The sequence below is a fragment of the Castor canadensis genome, chromosome 5, assembly GCF_047511655.1.
Source record: "Castor canadensis chromosome 5, mCasCan1.hap1v2, whole genome shotgun sequence".
NCBI classification, from domain to species: Eukaryota; Metazoa; Chordata; class Mammalia; order Rodentia; family Castoridae; genus Castor; species Castor canadensis.
The window spans coordinates 10,273,047-10,293,100 of NC_133390.1; the positions used below are offsets into that span (position 1 = coordinate 10,273,047).

Here is a 20,054-nt window from a genome sequence, read left to right on the forward strand (position 1 = left end):
ATTACAAGGAGAGTGTTTACATATTGACAAGGGCAGCAAGAAGGGGGAAAGAAGGGCCATTCAACCAAGACTCTGTGTGGATCTGATCATGTCTGTATTTCAGAGCGCCCATGTCATAATTGACACGCAGGCAGCAGGCTGACATCCATCTGTGTGGTGCCCCTCACCACTGACAGGTTCCAACAACAAGAACACAGAGACATTTCCTTCTAACTTTTATATGAAGAATTTAATTATCTATACACATAACTATTCCAAAAGGTTGTATTACAGTTGTTAAAGCCGCAGGTTTATATATTTATATATTTTACATTCATATCCATGAAAATACTGAAGCGCAAGTGGACGAGGAGGAGCTGCCCTCGTCCTCCGCACCGTGTGAGCAGAGAAGGACCTCTACACAATCGCGAACACAGTGTCTCCCAAGAGAGACAGGGACACAGAAGGGACGACACATTACAGTCATTAGTAGGACAGCCAGGTTGTGCTTGAGGCTCCCCTACCCCATGTTCTGTGCTGTCAGCAACGGGCGTTTTTTATTGAAAGCTTCCAACTACTGTTTAAGAGACAGACATGGCTTCGACTACAGCACAGCTAACACGTAAACGGACCATGAGCTCCATTTCATATTAATCTGTAGAGATTCCACAGTCTAGTTAAAAAATGTAAACATTGGAAATTAATTGCAGGGAGACTTCTATACATTCTTTCTTGTCAAGAAAATTACTTGTTCAAAATAAGTCATTCCATGAAAAGTAACTGAAATAAAACTTCATGTAACAGAGACTAAAAAGATTGTAGCGTATTGTTGATCATAACAACCTCAGTGGTGTTGTCTATTGATTTATGGTATGAAAACACGCCAAATTAAAAACCCAAAACAAAACACCAACTCAACCAGATAAATCTGAGACCAAACGAAAACACAGGTGCTTTCTCATGTAGCTACAAGGTCACTGTGCAAAATAAAATTAATGCAATATGATTAGAGCATAATACAAGGTAATAGTGTTTGCCATGGAAAGAACTAATTTCTTATGTACAGGATGTATTACATGCTGAACACGGTACATCTGATACACACAGACAAGCACAAACACCTTCGGTTTAATTGGGCTCATTCTACACGTCTTCAAAACAGATACACTGAACTCCTCTGTACTTCTATGGCAGGGGTAAACCCCAAACTACACAATTTAGTTGGTAACACTGGACAAAATGAAAAAAGTACATCAAGTCTCAGATTTATGGACATTTGGAACAATTCTTAATAGCACATGCAGCATTCCTTGATAGTGGGTCTTTTTGCAAAACCAAAACAGCAAAGAAGTAATTGGTTGATTTATTTTTATTAAAAGGCTAAAATATATATTTAAAAATAATCTTAAAACTATTGAAAGCACCTGTGCCAAGGTGGGGGAAGTCAATTTGAGTAACTAGGAAAGCCACAAAAGGACCCACTACCCTGTGTATTTTTGTAATTTTTGCTTCTATCTCTGCAAGTAGTAACTCGAACATTGAGATCACATGCAACTAAGGTAAAATGAGGTAAACTGCTCTGCAGTGAGTTCTTCTACTCAGAAGCCAGTAGGTGATCATGCTGGAAGTCACATGATCAAGGCTGCATCTCCCATCATCCCTCTGGGCAGTGATATGGGATAGTGGGTCTCTTTGAGGACTTTCAAGCCTGAGGGGGGGATGGACAACATATGATTCCTAGAAAAAGGAGGAAAACAACACATAAGCAAAACAAAACAATGAGCAAAATTCAAGCTAGGAAAATGAGTCAGGCATGTAAACAGCATGGAGCCAAAATGATTTAAAAAAAAAAGGAAAAAAGGGGAGGGGAGGGAGGGAACATGCTACAGAAGGAATGAAAATTAAACCAAAACCAAAACCAAAAGCAACCCCACAAGATAAAGTCTTGCACTACGGAAGGTCTTCAAAGAGACTGGTGAATGCAGCAGAGGTCTAGCTTTACGTTCTGCATACAAAGCTTGGCAGAATCAGCAATGCTGCATGTTATACCAAAAGCTATCAGAGAGGAGAGGAACAGAGCCGCAGGGCACTTACATTGCTGGCTTGGGTCCATGTCTGTGGTCAGCTTCACGTAATTGGATGGGAAGAGCCCCACTTGTCCATTGACTTCTCCTTTCCACCAGTCTGGGTCCTCCTTGTTGAGGACGTTGATGATCTGGCCCTTATTGAAGGCCAGTTCGTCATCGTTCTGTGCGGTGTAATCATACATCCCGATCACCTGGCACACTGCAGGAGACAGGGCTGGGTGAGCAGCTGCACACCTCCAGCGGCACACGCGCAACGGGCTACCACAGCCACAGTTATTTTTGTAGATTGCTTTTGTCCCTTCAGAAGAGGACAGAACGAAGTGGAAGGGCCCAGAGGGGCTTTTCATGGTGTGGGCAATAGAGGAAGATGGATTGAGAATGAAGCCAACAGCAAAATTTTCACACTAGCTCTCTAGTTTTCATAACATCTTCCTCTTTTTTTACATTACTTGTCAGCAGAAAATTCAGAGTAATAATTGAGTCTTTCCTTCTGAGCTCAGTGGAGCCCCTCAAAATGTTGACTCTGGAAGACCAGCCAACACCACAAGCTTCTACCACACAGGACGAGACAGCCAGGGACTATGGGACTCTACTATCTTTCTTTCTGTTTCCCTCTCTCCCTTGCTATTTTTTTTTTTGTGTGTGTGTATGTGTGGTATTGGGAGTTGAACTCAGGGCTTCACACACAGTAGGCAAGTTTTCTACCAATGAGCCACAGCTCCAGTGCCCACCCATACCTTTTTAAACATGGAAGGTAAATTATCATCTGACTTTTCTTAGTGAAAAGTAAAATTGTGTTTTAAAAGATTATTCTGATGTATCCGTATCTCAAAATTCTGTGTCTAAGAAATTATGACACTCAAGAACAATTTTCCTTTTCTTTATTTTCTCTCTAATGTACAGGGAGTTAAATTCTTCTCATTCCTTGGCATATCTATATTCTGCAGAAGCCTACACCATTAGGTCACAGTCTCTCTCTTAACCAATCTGTGTATAGGTTCAGGGTTTTCAAACTCTCCTGCTAAGTGAATCACTTAAGCAAAAGATCCAGTGGGATTCAAACAAGCTGATGAAGGGGTTATGCACTGACAGAAGAGGGTAGGGGCTGCAGATGCAACTGGCACCACACCCCTCTACATATACGAGGCCTCAGCTCAGGCAAAGAGGACCAGCTGGACTTAGGATTCAGTCACAAAGTTTACCAACCCTTTAATTGCTTGCAAAGGCTGTCAAGTATTAATCTTATTTCATGGAGGACACAGAGTACACACATTCAACCACAAGGTAATGAGACAAAAGTTTCACAATTTCCACAAATGCCACTCGAGTTTCAATGGCTTAAGTACCTAAAGCAAAAATTTTCTTCCTTTTCCTCCCCTCTCTTAAAATCACTGAAGCATCTAATATAGTCCCTTAGATCATAAAATAGCCACCAGGGTCAACTGTAGGCTCTGCCCTTCTCCAGCCCTCTAGGAAAGTGCAAACAACAGCTGCCCACTTAGTGAGGCCCCCTGTCCCCAGTAAAGGCCGCAGGGGACTTATTTTGGTCTTCTGCAAACACCACATTGCAGCCAACAGACCCCTGTGGTCTCCAGCTCAATCTACTGACCTATCTAGATTCCAGCCATTTATTTTTAGGGGTTCCTTTCTGTTGCCTTACCCGCTAATCCAAATCCCATTTTAAATAGCTGGAAGGAAGCCGAGAGAAAAATCTGACTTTAATGGCACAGCATTTGTGAATGCTCCAGCAGGAGAGTGCCAACAAGGGCTCTGTTGTCCCCAGCACAGTAAAGCTACTTAGATATGAGGTCTTTTTGAAAAACATATTCCATATCACATTAGCTGGGTGTTGGTCCCAGAAAGTATAAGAAGTGCTTAAAGCACATGCAAGAAGCCATCCAGAAGCCATCTAAAGTACTTAGCATGGAAAAGCTAAAGGGATGCACAGCTCACTGTCCGATGAGAGGCTGTAAACTCCTTACCTGCTGGCAATGCTGCTGACTTGGGGAGCTCTGTTGGAGTGATTTTGCTTGTCCCAGGGCTTAGAAGTTTGACGTAATTTGCTGGGAACCAACCTATCTGGCGCTTTTTCCCACGTGCCTGATAAGAAAATAATTACATGAAAAATTTAAAGGTTATTGATTATACAGTTCACTTTGTAGCAGAGCACTCACACAGTTTACATGGAACTGGGAAACAGATGGCATTAACAGTAGCATCTATGGATTATGATGTCACAAAAATAAACACTTGCTACAATTCAAAGGATGACAGCCCTTGGTCAGCAAGCCTGGAATGTTTTGCAAGGGCTAGGTTATATGGTCACAAACTCAGAATATTCTGTGCGTGTCTAAGATAGAAGACTAGTCAGCACTAACGCAGAGACTATGGTTAATGCCAACATTTCATGTGGGTTTAGGAACAGTAACAACACTGCCATCACCACTCACTGAGTGCTTTTTATGAGCCAGGCCCTAAATGAAGCACTTCATGTATATTAATCTGTACAACAGTTCCAGAAGGTCAATGCTATTATTATTTACAACTCCAAGGTGAAGACAGTGAGCTTGGAAAGCTGCCTGATGGCCTCAAGGCCATAGATTAGTTGGCAGCAAACCAAGATTCACACTCATGTCTGTGCTCCTCTTTGTGGGTAATCAACACTTTTTGACGCCAGATAACATCCATGCAGTACACAGAGCAAGGAGCCTCGACTTGATGCTGTTTGCAAAAACCATTAGGCCCATGTAATGGTTATGGCCATGGTTTTCACTGCTGTTCCTGTCTCCTTACATACATCTGATTCAACACAAGAGCTATTCTGCATTTACGTGCTGGGAGTTGTCAGAAAGAGCTGGTATAAGACAAGGAGCTTATGATGAAGTTGTAAGCCAAGACTTTCAGTTATAACAGATTCCAGGAAAAGACTGAGTTTGGGATTATGAGAAGGGCTATGACTACCCACTATATGCATACTGCCAGAAAAGAATTCAAAACATGTGACTGTGTGTGTGTACAAACACACATGTATGCACGCACACACACACGCACACACGCACACGCATACACACACACACACACACAGAGGACATCTCTAGAAATGAGCTTCTAATAAAGACAGTTGCCTTTGGGGATGGGGTGAGAGGGAGACATATGTATCCCCTTGCCTTACTTTCGAATTTTAAACCACTTGAATACAACACATATTCCAAAACCAAGGAAATAAAACTAAAAGAAAACTGCCCCCATCTTACTTCTGCCTTCCCAACTGCCAAGTTATCAAGGATACCCCCAGTAACTATCAGAGCCCAGCTCAAATATTACTTTCCTGGCAGTCTGATGGACTTTCTGCCCTTGCTCAAGGACTAAAGCTTTATTTCCACAGTCATCAACTGATGACTGAAGCCATTTGTGAACTGCATATGGCTCACAGTGACTCCTCTACCTGCAGTTTTACTAGTGCAGAACCTAGAGTTCCTTGGTGGCTTCTTCACTTGTATATCCACAATGAAAGTCACCCTGGCTAATGTGCAAGGAGCTATCCCCGGCATGACAATCCAGTCACCTTATTGTGGGTTCCAAGAACCATTCTGTTTCATCATTTGTACTTTCTTTCCCTCCCTTCCTCTCTATCTACCTCTCTTCAATTTCTTTTCTGAATCATCTGATTACAAATTGCTTCTATCAAGCTCTTGATCCCTATGCACTTAAATAGGTATTCACTAAAAACAGGAACATTCTCCTACAGAACCACAGTATGGCTATCAATTCTGGTAAATTCAACATTGGTATTATAATTTATATAATCTGGTGTCTCCATCCCAATTTTGTCAATTACCTTTACAGCACACATTTCTTTCGTATGGGGTCCAGTCTAGAATCAGCTCATGTTTTTTTAAATCTCTTTTCTACAGCTTTTGTCATTGATAATATTTTTCTTTTTTTGTGAAACTGGGGCTTGAACTTCAGGGCTTCATGCTTACAAAGCTGGCAATCTACTGCTTGAGCCACATCTCCAGTCCATTTTGATTTGGTTATTTTGGAGATGGGGTCTCACGAAGTATTTGCCTGGGGTAGCCTTGAACAGTGATTTCCGAATCTCAGCCAGCTTGGATTATAGGTGTGAACCAGTGGCACCCAGCTTGTCAGTGAAGAATACAGTCAGACCCTCCCTGTCTCCTTTTTAATTGAACATTCCTCATTTTAGGTTTATGTAACATTTCCTCATGATTAGACTCAGTTGATGTGTATCCAGTGAGAACAGTAGGCAAGTAATACTATGTTCTTTATCGGTAGTGTGCTTGGATGAATATTATGTCCATTTGTCTCCACTGGAAATGATCATTTTAATCACCTAAGGTTGCATCCTAGTTTCCACTGTATAATTACTGTTTTCCTTTGCAAATAACATGTGCTAGACTCTCTGTGAGAGCCACTTTCAGACCATGCACATTTTTTGTAAATTTCCCCTGAGATTTGACATCCAATGACAGCTCTAACAATCGTTCCCATTGTGTTAAATAACAATAACCTTTTTTTTTTTGGTGTTAAGGGTTTGAACTCAGGGCCTAATGCTTGCTAGGCAGGTACTCTGCCACTTGAGCTACTCCGTGGCAACTTTTTGTGTTGGTATTTTGAGATAAGGTCTCGAACCGTGATCCTCCTGATCTCTGCCTCCTGAGTAACTAGGATTACAGGCACCGATTCCCAGCTATAACAGTAACCTTTTAAAAAGCATCTTTTTCCACTTTAAAAATAATGATGGCCAGGAGGGTAAAATTGGTCTTTTCTGGGGGTACCAGTGGGAGGTGGGGGGGGATACAATGAAAGGGTGAATATGAGTGAATGAGGATGAATATGGTGGGTGTTTTTTATATTCATATATAAATAAAACCTGTTGAAATTGTTCTAAGAAGGGAGGAAGGGGAGAAAAGCGAGAACAATGGAAGGGATAAATCTAAAATATATTGTAAGCACATAGGTAAATATCACAATGCATTCCTCTGTACAACTATTATATGCTAAAAAAAAGCATCTTTGTCTCTAGAAATAAGAATTAAAGGAGGCATCTGGAATGGCAAAAGCAAAATGAACAAGAAGATTTTGATAAAGAGTAACCACACACACACACACACACACACACACACACACACACGAACTAAAAGCAGCATGATGCACAGATGTAGATTTGCATAAAAGAAGCCTGCCTTTATGGTACACTAGCAAACACCGGTGATGAAACATTACACTTCTATTGAGCCAATAAGCCATGCACATTAGGACTACTCTGTGTGCTACCCACCATCCTGTGAATTCTCACTGTCCCTACATTCATGAGCTGACCTCAGCAACTGAATGGATGGATGTTTGGATGAATCCCAGGCTCTCAGCATTCTGTCCTTGTCTGTCTGAAGCTTAGAAAACCAAACGGACTCAGATAAGGTGGAAACTAACACTGTTCAAATGCAGGATTTAGGCAGTGGGGGTTTCTTTGTAGTTTACAATGAGTTGTTGTGCCTTTGAGATTTTGCATATTCAAACTTGAACAACAAATTTTAAATGAATAGAAAAGACACTCACTTGCAGCTCTCCTTCCCACCATCCACCTGGGTTCTTTTTACGGATCAAAATCAGCTGACCTGGGGCCAGAGTGAGTTGCTCGGGACCAGTAGCTGTGTACGAGGCAATAACCTGAGCAATCTCTGAAAAATAAGATCAAACATTGCAGTGCACTGTTAGAAGAAGACAAAGCTACCTTCCCGGGTTACAGATTAACATCATCAAAACCCACAAATTGGGATGGTTTTTTACTCAATGAGGGAAGCTTTTCCCAGAGCTAGTGCAAATGTAGCATCCAAGGGCTTGGCTGGTTTTTCTGTTTGGCTTTGTCTTCTATAGAACTCCCTCACGATCTCAGAACTTAAATACCAACTTCCTGCCACAAATTCCCCACACCTTCTGACCACCTCACCCCACAGTTACTATGACCACCTCATTCACCAGCCCCTGTCCCACCAGCACTTGGTGACTAAAGGAACCCAATGGAAGCATTTCCCTCTGCCAAGGACAGTAGAGACAGGAACTCAGAAACCTTCAGGAGCCTAACTGCAGCTCACTTAGATGTTGTGGATTTGGTCTATCACTCCCACCAACACCATTTTCTTTATGGCTTGTATTTTGGGAGTACATGAGCTGACTTCCTTTTAAGTTAAAGGAGAAACCTGGAGTTAAGGGAATTTAATGCAAAAACAATAACCTAGCACAGAGAAAAAATGTGAACAGCTCTATACTTGTCCTGAGTGCTAAAAATCACACTAGAAACATCCCAGCAGGACCACAGACCATTTCTCTGACACCAAGGTTGGGTATGAAAAAATAGACTTCCACCCTGATAGATTCAGGCATGTTTGAGGCTATCACTTCCTGAACTTCTAGAAGCAATATAGGGCAAACTGCTCTATTCCTCTAACACTTATTCCCTATCACAATGGCTCCTAAAAGGGAAGGAAAGGACAAAAAAGAAAGAAAGCAAGAAGAAAGAAGGATCAAAGAAGAGAACGATAGAAAGAAAGGAGGCAAAAAGGCCCTCCTTTTTGCTGACAGGACCTCCTACTTTTCCACTGCCTCCAGGAAGGAGTAAGATCAGGCACTTCAACAAGCCTGCGATTCCATCCTGGAATCTGAGGTTGACCACCATTATAGGAGCTCCAAGCCATGAAGGCAGCCTGGGCTGCTTGGTGCTTCAGAGTGCAGGGAAGCAAGAAAGCCTGTAGCCCAGCTCACAGAGAGCCTGGCTCTGACTGAGAGCTTTAGCTGGGGCTCTACATGAGTATAAGGACTCTCCTGTGATGGTAAGGAAGAGCTCTAGATTCCAAGAGTTTTAGTGCCCTGTTCAGCACCTCAAAGGACCTTTGTAAGAGCCAGTGCTCTGCTCTGCTCTCTGAGCTGCTGCCTTTTGCCTCCCCAGGCAGCTTGAAGTTAAGCTCACCTGGGCCTCGTATATGAAAAAGATGGGCCCTTTGGAATGACAGTCACTCCAATTCCAGCACTCACATTCCAGTGAGTTATAGACTGTGGGTTACAGACTCACAGTTACAACAGAGATTTGACTGGGGGGTCTGACTATAATCCAGACAACTTGGAACCCCCTTTTCCTGGCCATGTCAGCCCATTTGGAGCTGAGTGCCAGGCAGACACACACAGCAGTGACTGCTTCAACCTATAATTTCCTAAGGCTATGACAACAAATAGCACAAATAACCTGGGCCAGGAAGAAGGGCCATACAAACCATATTATTTCACAGCTGCTTCCTCCTCCCCGCTTTCATGTTGCTATTTATAGAATATATGATTTTGCTTAAATAAACTAAAACTTTGAATTTAGAGGTGTGACTATCATTTTGTACCTTCAACGTGTACCTGAGGAAAACCACCCAATGGCTTCTAAATTAACAGGACCTATCACCTGATAATACCTTCAGGCTCTGATCGCATTCACTATTTGAATCCTGGGGCTTCACATACTGTTGCCAAATGAGAAAGGGCTTCCCCAACCTAGCAAGACTGAGAAATAGCTGACTTCCCAGTCTTACAGCTCTGTGCTCAACTTCCCACCATCCTGCGTGAATTATCTCTTCTCAATCCAAGAGAACATTCTGTGTGGTAATGTCCCCCCTCTGCGAGGCCACAGCCACCTTCCACCATACAAACCATTAATGGATTCCAAGGAAAGGACTGACTCTGACCACTCTTAGGGAAGATTGCTTTGTCTCTACTTTAGACTTCTGGCCCTAATGAACAAAGCTGGGGAGCAATTATCAAGTATATTCAAAACACTGAAACATAAGCAACAGGGTTTGTAACTCACCAGGCTTTTTTCCTAAACTTCCTGTTTTCCCAGCAGTTCCAGAGCCCTTAAAACAGAGCAAAAGGTTTTATTTGCATGCTGAAGAATATTGATCACAAAATTTAAAAAACAATTAATGAGACAAACCTGCTTGAGCCCCTAAATTCCCCTTTTTCATTCTGGGGAAACACAGTAGCATTGTCTCACCTGACAAGGGTAGGTATTTCATGACAACCGGGACAAAATAGATACCTTAAAACAGGCAAGTTTTACAGTTTTATTTAAGAGAAGAAAAGAGTGTGGCACTGTAGACCCTTTGGGGCTCAGGTAAGGACTGTGTGCAGCACAGGTGCATCCTGATCTGGGCAAATCCAACAGGAGGCCCCATGCCAGGAGGGCTACTCCCGGCAAACTCCATTCCTGCTTTAGTTCTATAAGGCTAATTAGGAAATATCTCATACATAAAAAGTAGAGACTTTAATAACACACCCTTGAACCTACCACCCAGACTTAATATGTTAAAATATTAATATTTCACTGTATTTATTAGAGTTTTCCTCTTTAAAGCACTGAAACAGCACTGGGAGGATGGAATTCTTTTCTCCACCCCACTCACCTCTCTCTCTCCACAGCATTTCCACCCAATTTCACACGTCTAAACACTGACATTTCACTGTCCATGCCGGGAGCACTTTCTATAGAAGCAGACCATATTTCTTTCCACCTGCTAAGTGACCCACAAATGCTCTGGGGTTGAATCCTTGTCGCGGATACTCATAAAACTTTAAACCAGTGGAGTCAGCCAACTGAGACCCCGAGAGCAGGACAGGGGCCAGAATGTAATCTGCTGTGACAAACTGCTTTATTCTGATTTAAGGCTCACCCTCAATTCCATCTTGTAGAAAATTCAGTATTGCAATTAAAATAATGCAAAAGGTTTAATGAATGACATCAGAGTTACTGTAAGAATAAATACACGCAATTTATCTACTGGGAATATAACTCATTACCATCACTGTGTTTTGGTTACTGAAATTTAATAACCACTCAGCTGGAAAAATGTGGGTTAAATTTTCACTCTGATTATGCCGTCTTTAATTAATGAGCACAATTATACAACATCAATCGTTCTTGCTATTTTCACAGGCTGTGTGCAAATGAAGGAATATCAATGAAGCAAGATTCCACTTACTTCCCACACACAGGCATATAATGTACTCCCCATATTCCATAATAGGAAGAGAGCAACTGGCAGTGCCCAACTGCAGAGTTCAAACAGCTGCAGCATAGTCCCTTTGGGTAATCGCAGCTAGCCTGTAAGCTTGGACACACTGAGAACACCAGGTTCTGTCCTGGCTGGGATTGTTGTATTGCTGCCCCAAGCTCTGCTCCCTTAGAGAAGGGCAGCAGGGAGGATAACCCTCCCTAGGTCCATAGGTCCAGTCTGGTGTCTGAAGCTGGGTGTTTTTAAGTCTGGTAAGATTCTTCATGCTCCTCCATGGAACTCAGTGTTTGAGTAGGATGAAAGGGCTAACTCTTTATAGAGTTTTTTCATTACTATCTAAATATTTGTCTAAAAATCTTTAATATTGTTAGCTCTTCTGTAGTTAATAGCTTAATATCGTGGTTAAGAAAGCATCTTATAGCGCACCTTACCTTTCTTTTTAAAGTTACTGTGTATATATGTAAACTAAAAATTAAATGCAAACCAAATGGTTTTTGCACTTTAGCCAACCTGAAAGGTAATCTCACTTTAAGAGTTTTCATGCATAACAGAAATCAAGTTTAGTTTTTAGTGTTTCCCTTCACCCCACTGAAATATCATTTGTGTGACGCTTGCCAGTCTGGAAAAGAGTTTAATTTTCCCTCTCCAAGTCTATGGAGTTCAATAACCCAGCTGTCTTACAGGGAAAAATTATTTTCTCCTAGACTTCTGCCAAATTCTCTAAGAGTGGGCAGACTTACAAAAACATTCAGGGGAATTTCTCCAGACCATGGCAAGAAAAACAAACAAAACACAACAGCGACGCTCCTTAAAAAAAATTTTTTTTTCCAAGCATATAAAATCAAAGTAATTCTGGGGCACTGCAGGGAGAGTAAGAAGGCTGCGGCACAACTGTTGCAGCAAGTCACCAGGTAGTCTCAGGCCCAAAGCCACAAGTACAGAAGAGTCCGATATACACTCTTCTCCTGGCATTTAAATGAAAGAGAGAAAGAGACAGAGAGAGAGAGAGAGAGACAGAGAGAGACAGAGAGAGAGAAAGAGAAAGAGAGAAAGCTTTGTCCACTCGCCTACACCAGAGAGTGCAGCTTCTATAGGTTCTGTGCCAGCCTTTTCTCTCTCAGGGCCTAGGAGGTGTGAGGAGAAAAAGAAAATAACTATATATTGACTGTGTTTAACAAACAAAGAGAGAGTCAAGTCCTACTGGATTATTTATATGGATCTGTTAAATGACTACATTTATACTCTGAAGCTAACTTAAACTTGGCCTCTACAAGATAGTCTCCCACCACTAATTAAACTTGCACTACCTCAAGATCACATTTTATGCAATCAAATTTTTAAGGCTCCATTTAACAACAATGGGGGCCATTACCAATTTATAAGGATGATAGCACCCCAAAAGGGTACCAACCTTTTAGATCTTGTATCTTTCTACTGTGTGCACAAAAAGCAGATTTAAGAAACTTTCTACTGTCCAAATATTCTGGGGCCAGCATCATCAGAATACCTTTGTTTACATGGCAAAACATTACTGTGGGCATCTAAAAAAAAAAAAAAACCAATGACTATGAAGAACTAATCAAACAAGTTTACTCCAAATCATAAGTTGGCTACATCCAGGCGCAGAGATGAATAGTGATCATCACAGCCCAGCTGATAAAGACCAGTACCCTAATGCAGCAAGCAAAGAGTCAACTCCCTTGGTTTATTTACACATATCTGATAAATGGTTGTAGTTATACTCTGAAACTCTCCACTGATTTGTAGAACTACATAACTCCACTGAGCCCCAGAAGTTCTGCTTGCTGGAAGCCAGCACCCAATGATAAGGTCAGACAGTTGCAGGTCACACTCTAGTTACGGTCACATTCCAGAACTCAGAGGAACCCACCAGAGGGTTCTGCTGTCAAACATCATGACTCCCACCAAGGGAACCACTGCACAGAAAGGGAGAGGAAACAGTTAATGTGGGTTTACCTCTGAATCTTTAAGCCTCACATAGTTAGAAGGGAAGACTCCGGACTTGTCGCCCACTGTTCCCGTCCACCAATCACCATCTTTCTTGGTAACCAAAATCACATCCCCTTGCTGAAAGGTTAAATCTCCTTGCTCAGAACTCTCGTAAGTGTACATGGCAATAAATTCTGGTGGGGAGAAATATTGAGATATGGAGAGAGCTTGATTGTTTAAAGAAATCCCAGACAGCTTTGCAAATGCAAGTTCATGCATCAGGAAATTAGGATAAGATTCAAGAGAAAGGCTAATCACAGATAAAATACAAAGCAGCAGGATACCCTGGGCTCCAAATTCCCCAACTGCACATGTAAATTCACTTAAGTGCAGACACACCATGACAACAAAAAACCACCTACAATTCATGTCCGCCAACACTGAATACCAAGAATGAGCTGTGATTTAAGCTCATCATCTCTTTTAAATGAAAATGGTTTTTATATTTAGTTTTAATTAACACTTACTGAGAACCTGCTTTGTGCTATGCACATGGGTGGATGCATTCCCATGCAGGCTTTTGGTGTGCAAATAACTGTATTTCAATTTTGAGGACATCAAGTTACAATTTTAGAAAAATTTCAGAAAAAGTATATCCTTTATGTAAATTAAGTAAGACACACCTTTCATTATTCAAGTGCCTGAGTGAGAACTTCTACCATGTATACAAATGGCTAAGAGCTATCAGAATACAAATAAAAATAGATATTGCTTAGTTAAAACTGGGTACCTACTTATCATTCAAATACATAAAAAGGTACAGTGATGATAAAATGTCTACCCACTCTTTGTAATAAAAATGGTATATTTCTATACCCTCCTGAGCTTGTTTCTAAAAAAAAAAAGTAATGTCTTCCCAACTCCAGAAAATAATCAAGCCTTTCTCAATAAACTGAAAAGACATATGAGTTTATTAAAATTTATTATTCATGTAACTTAGTTTTCTTCCTTTTTTTTTGTGGTACTGGGATTTGAACTCAGGGCCTCATGCTTGTTAGGCAAGTGCTTTGCCACTTGAGCCACGGCCCCAGCCCTCATGTAACTTAGTTTTAAAGAATAAGAATTAACATTTTTTAGTGTCTTAAATTTGAAGGGTGTGTGTGCCTTCCAGAAATTTTTCTTTTTAAATTGTAAGTAAACTCTATATTGCTTTTAATTGAATCTACTAAGGCTTAGAAACAAAATCACACTCTCAGATCACAAGTCATAAATCCCTGGACACTACTCTAAGAATAGCAGAAAAGATTTACAGAGATGCACATGTTTCTTATTTCCATGTTTTCTCCATTTTATCATAAGCCTTTGTGCATTTTTTATGAAGTAATAAAAAAAATCACCATTTATCCCAAAAGTTCATTTACATGTATTGTTCTCTACTAAAATTTAGATATTTCTTCAATGTAGAGTGTAATGTTAATTAGTAAGCAGAAACTTAGTACTGAGACCTCCACTGGCTGATCATAAGAGCCTCTGTAGAATGTACTAATGAAAACTAAAATAATCATACAGAAAGACAAACCCCTAACACTGTCAAGTAGGCAATCCTGAGAGCTCCCCCACATGTCCAGCTGGCCTGTGCCAGTGCTGTGCTGAAGATAGCAGCAACTGCAGAGGGAGAGCGCTGGACCACAGCAGACAAAAAGGGCATTCAAACACCCTTGGGAAGATAGACTGCCTTTAGCCCTCCAGCACTGGTAACGCATACCTCTACAATTAGAAATGGATTAATTTTTTCCCACACAAGGAAGTCAAAGCCAAGTGGCTTTAATAAGGACATTCTCCTTTCACTAATATACTTGTTTTTCTGAGTTTTCAATATTCTGACCTTTCCCTTGACATTTTGCTCCCTGTTACTGTTCTTTTGTTCCCAGTTCACAATTTCAGATAGGATCCTGGGCAATCTATACTTCCCCAGTGATGCCTCAACTTAAAAAAAATCGTTTTATTTAAAATGGATCCAAATTACTAAATTGCTTTCAAAATGTTTAGGAAACTTCAGAAACATGACCTCTGGCTGAACTTAATCCTACAGCTCAAAGTATAAGAAGCCTGGAAAGACTGGGAGGTTTCGCATGTCCTGACCTGCACAAGGCATCTGCAAGGACTCGAACCTCAGGATATGATGATGGATGTCAGAGGGCTCTCTGGTAGTTACCCCCTTTCAGGAGACACTTTATAGAGGACACAAGCCAGTCCCAAGCCACTATGTTAAGAGCTACCCAAATGCATAATGTATTTAATCTGATTTACAGTTTAAATTAGATGACATCCACTGCATTGTTAACAAGAGGCTCATTTACATCTGCAAATAGCTTCTCTCACGATACCCAACTCATCACAAAATAGATGACCAATTCAGATTAGAATTTACCTCTGTTCTGTTGCCCGACTTTAAGAGTGAGTGTGGTTCATCTATGACCTGTTTATGGTGGCTTCAAGTGTCAAGGTCTCTATTATGTTTCAAGACAAATAAATATTCCTCAGTACTGCTGTTTGATGAGAAGGCTCACTGCTCTAAGTGGCTCTACCAGTAACCGAGGAAGTGAAGTAAAAGGGAAACAAAAGTAGCAGACATCTGCTGAGTTTTGTTCTAAAAGCTTTACACATTTTAACTCCTAATCCTCATAATAACTTCTTACCTCAAGAAATGGTTATAATGCCCGCTTCACAGATGAGGAAGCCCAGGCACCACCAAAATCATGTACTTATTCCATGAGAGAGTTAGGATTCCATACTCCAGCCCTCCAGTGAGACCTGACTGGATACAACAACACTGAAGTTTTGTTGTTTTGTGGGGTGGGGTGGGGTGGGAGAGGAGGCAAAATTTGCTTTTCACTTATGCTGACTGTATGTTATGCTTAAAATGTATTTTTGCTTTGTTCTACTAATGGATAAAAATATCATTAAGATAATGAGAATATGCAAAGAGAACTTTGCTAATAATTATTTTCATGCTAATAATAAAAATGGATGTGGTAAGATGTTGGAGTCTTTTTTAGTGATGATGAGGTTTTATAGGTATAAATATAAGCTAGAAAAAATACTTTAAAAATTTCTCTTGCAAAAGGAATGTTGTTATTGTGAGTCTGAACTAACACTGAATGTTTATTCATGGTGTCTCCATTGAAACAATTATTTTAATAATTCCATTTTTCATTAGGCAAAGTTTCTAAGGAATGCACAGTTTTATTACGGCAAATTAAATAAAACATCCTATCCTCATATAATTTATTCCAGGAACCCATAAAAAGTTACTACCCAATTGGTGAGTTATGACATCTGCTAACTACAACACCTGTGCAAATTTCTACATGGAAGTGTAACTCAGGTGACACTCTTCAATAGATACTATAATAATGATTGCATGGAATGTAGAAAAGACAAACTTTTACATTAGGGCCTGACTTATGTAAATTTTGTTCACTTTTAAAAATTTAAAATAGTTTCTCCTACTATAGACTGGCACCTATAGTTTTACATATTTCTAAGACTATGTCATGTAACAGAGGTCAAGAGAAAAAAGCAATTAATTATTTGTGCAAAAAATAATCAAAATGAATTTTTTAGGCTTAAGTAATCTGACTTAGTTATTTACACGGAACACAGAAAATGAGCTTTCTGTCTCAGCTGCGGTGGTACCCATGACATGTGTGGTGCCCTGACAGCTTAAGCCAAACACTTACCTCTGTAAATCAGAGCAGACTAGGCTACATCAGGGAAATCAATGGCCACAGTTCAGCTACCGAGATGCCCAGAGAACTTGACTCCCAGTTAAATGGGTTTCTTTCAAAAGCCAAAGGACTCATGATCAAATATAGTAAGAAAATTGAATGTCTGATGATCGACATCTGATAGGATTTTGAAAACCTCTATGAAGCACTTCCACTTTATATAGTGCTCAACCTTCATTTACCTTAGAATTTAATAGACTCATATTAATTAATGTAGCCCATTTAAAAATGAAATCCAGTCTTATTTCAAACATTCATTTTGTACAACACAATGTTTTTGAGCTCATAAAGAACTTAATATGACATAAGTCCTCACCTTCTCCTGGAAGGGCCAGCTTGGCAGCCGGGGAAGCCACTCTCTTTAGATTAGCAGGACTTTCTGAAGAACCAGAATCCATGCTGAAAAAAGGAAAGAAAGCATTTAATTCTCATCTGAAACGAAAACAGTACAAATGGCACTGATTTTTCTCTTTTACAACTGACAATCCACAGCCAAAACAGCTATCCTTAGCTGAGTTAAAACACACGTCCAGTGCTAGAGACATGACCCTGAGCTCTCATTCTTGCCTTTCAGGCACTTAACTCTGCTGGACACAAAGGCAATATGTTGTCTATTTCAAAGCACGAATGGTAGATGCTCACAGAATATTTCTGCTATTTTATCTTCCTAAAGCTCAATTTGTTTGGAACATCTACATGGTTGGAATAATTAAACAGCAACCCTATAAATTCCATGCTACAAGCAGATACTAATGAAAAAAGTAATTCATTCTCCCAATTATTTTCCTAAACGCTTTAAGTTGTAAGTATTTTCATATATCTGGCAGAGTACTGGGTATTAAACATAAAGAGAACATATGCTTCAACCAATGCACAGATGTTCTCCAAAGTCTTTCCTCACATGAGTCAATGAAAAACAGATGCACAACCTTCCATGCAGAAAGGAAGATAGTCATGCATCTGTAAGAGGCTCCCTTTTGTACTTCATATACTCTAGCTTTTGCAGCTAAAATATTTAGAAGAAAAAAACACCCTGCAACTCCTATCTGTGAATCTTAACTAGTGCAAACAATAACTTAATGCCCAATACTGTTTTCATCAAATAGAAGCAGATAAGCAAAAGTACCTTGCAGATTTCCTTACGGGCCCTGAAATGAGTTTCACGTAAGACTTGGGGAACCAACCCTTCTGAGCTTGGACTTCTCCAAACCACCACATGTCTTGCTGTTCGAGGACGGTGATGACATCATTTTTGTTAAAATTTAAATGGTTGTCTTTTTTGGCTCTCCAAGGATACAGGGCTTGCGCTTGTAGCCCCTCCACCTTTTCACCCTTGTGTGGGATAACATAAAAGAACTCTCATTACACTGAGATTTGTTATCAATTAAGGCAGATGTACACACTGGTAACTCCTCTCCGAGAAGCACACATGAGCACACACCTAGCCACCATGGACGGCATCTCAGCCCAGCATGAGCACAGGAGGCCTCACTGTTTCTCAGAAGTTATTTACAAAAGTGGAGGAAAAACCTGCTAGACCATTCACAGAGCCCATAGTCTGGCTAGCTAGAACTCTGTACCTAGTCAAGCCAGGAGGTCATACTTTTTCTGTTGCACTTGGCTGTGTTCCTTTTATATTTTGGTTCTGTTTTCACTATCAAGTTGCCCAGGGTACCTGCCCATTTCCATCCTGATTTGGTTTCCAGTGGAACAGAAATTCCATGAGATTTTGTGAGACAAACTGATATTTTAGTTTGAGTGGACACAGGGAGATATGCTGGGCATTGGATTGTGTTTGCTTCCATGCCTTTTTAGAGAAACAGGATTTCATTGTAATTCATTGTCCATCCACATGCAAGGTACTGTGGAATTACAAAGATGAATAAAATACCATCTCTGCCACCTTCAAATAATTTTGGGTTAAGTACTTCATTGACCATTTTTATTGGCTATAAACAAACAGTATGATATGATTAGCAAGGAATTCACAGTTGCTGAGGAAGAAAGATATAAAAACAGCTAAGTATACCACCTGGCAGAGTGAAATTTGCTATAAAGAAGTTATAATTATTCACTGTGGGAAGAGAGAGAAAAGATGGATGAGTTCTGCCTGGGGACTTCAGGGACAATTCCACAGAGGATGAAGCATTTGAGCTGGGCCTTGAAGGATGAGAAGGGGATCTAGGGCTTCCAAGGAAGGGTACTCCAGACTGAAGGCACAGCACAGGCAAAGACCTCGAGGTGGCACAGGACATGTACTGCAAAGGGTCCGGGAAGAGGAGCACGATCCGGGGCTGCATGTAGCCTCGGCTCATGGAAGGGCGAAGATGAAGCTGGAAAGGCAGGGCGAGGCACTTATTATCTTCTTAAAAACCATGCCATAAAACTGCTACAATATCTTAAAACATTTACTAACAAACAAGTCAACCTTCAATCACCCAAGTATAAATGGACAGTAACAAAAGATAATGGCCAAAAGAGAGTTGGTCCAGAACCATTTTGTGCTTGCCTTTGGAAATTATTTTTCTTTTTGCATTAGATATGATTGTGATAAATGGGGAATTTATGACAGGTCAAACAGCTTCAGTGTCTTTTGAATAACCTAAGTCCTGCTCTTCATGGGTTCTCACCTCCCTAAGCCTAGAACATTCCTATTGTCTTCCACTTCAGCCTTCAGAACAGAGGTGGTTTCTCTAGACTCTAAAAGCCTCATCAGAATCACATATTTGAGACCTTCTATTTTTCTCCTTTCACAGTGAATCTCCCATTTCATAGCCACTGATCCACGGTCCTCTGTCCTGTCTAATCCTCCATGCCACTTCATGGATTTCTCTACCAGGGTGGACCCCAGGGTGAGACACTGTACCGTGTCCTCACAGAGTTTTGGAAGATCTGCCCTGAAAAACCTTCCCTGTTTCTATGTTCTAAATCTTTTCACCTAGATGGCCACAGAATAAGGAGCCTGGCTTTGAATCCCAGGTCTGCCACTTTCTAATTCTGTGATACCTAGGCAATTGTTCAACCTCTCTAAGCCCCAGTTCCCACTGTAAAACAGAGAAGGGAAGATCTATGCACAGCATTTGCTACGACAGTAGAACAGTCATAGCATGTCCTATGATATCGCTAGTCAAGCTGTGCACTGCTGCTAGAGAAAGTTCAATGTGCACTGATCAGGA

At 40.7% G+C, this 20,054-nt stretch overlaps 1 protein-coding gene across 11 annotated transcripts in view; it reads right to left on the reverse strand.

Annotated features, from left to right (window-relative positions):
- Itsn1 (intersectin 1) overlaps positions 1-20,054 on the reverse strand; it is a 205,055-nt gene that overhangs the window by 53,307 nt on the left and 131,694 nt on the right. For 8 of the 11 annotated variants that reach the window (XR_012447870.1, XM_074072743.1, XM_074072746.1 and 5 more), the window contains 7 exons: positions 18,005-18,210; positions 17,195-17,277; positions 13,115-13,281; positions 9,934-9,979; positions 7,647-7,768; positions 4,049-4,166; positions 2,074-2,265 (listed from right to left, as the gene is read on the reverse strand). Coding sequence is in view for 10 of the 11 variants with exons in the window: in XM_074072743.1 (XP_073928844.1) it covers positions 2,074-2,265; positions 4,049-4,166; positions 7,647-7,768; positions 9,934-9,979; positions 13,115-13,281; positions 17,195-17,277; positions 18,005-18,210 (934 nt within the window). In the remaining variant the exon portion in view is untranslated. Of the gene's footprint in view, positions 1-218; positions 1,717-2,073; positions 2,266-4,048; positions 4,167-7,646; positions 7,769-9,933; positions 9,980-13,114; positions 13,282-17,194; positions 17,278-18,004; positions 18,211-18,803; positions 19,212-20,054 lie in introns of those variants that run through there. The other 3 variants (XM_074072752.1, XM_074072753.1, XM_074072750.1) reach the window with 2 other exon arrangements.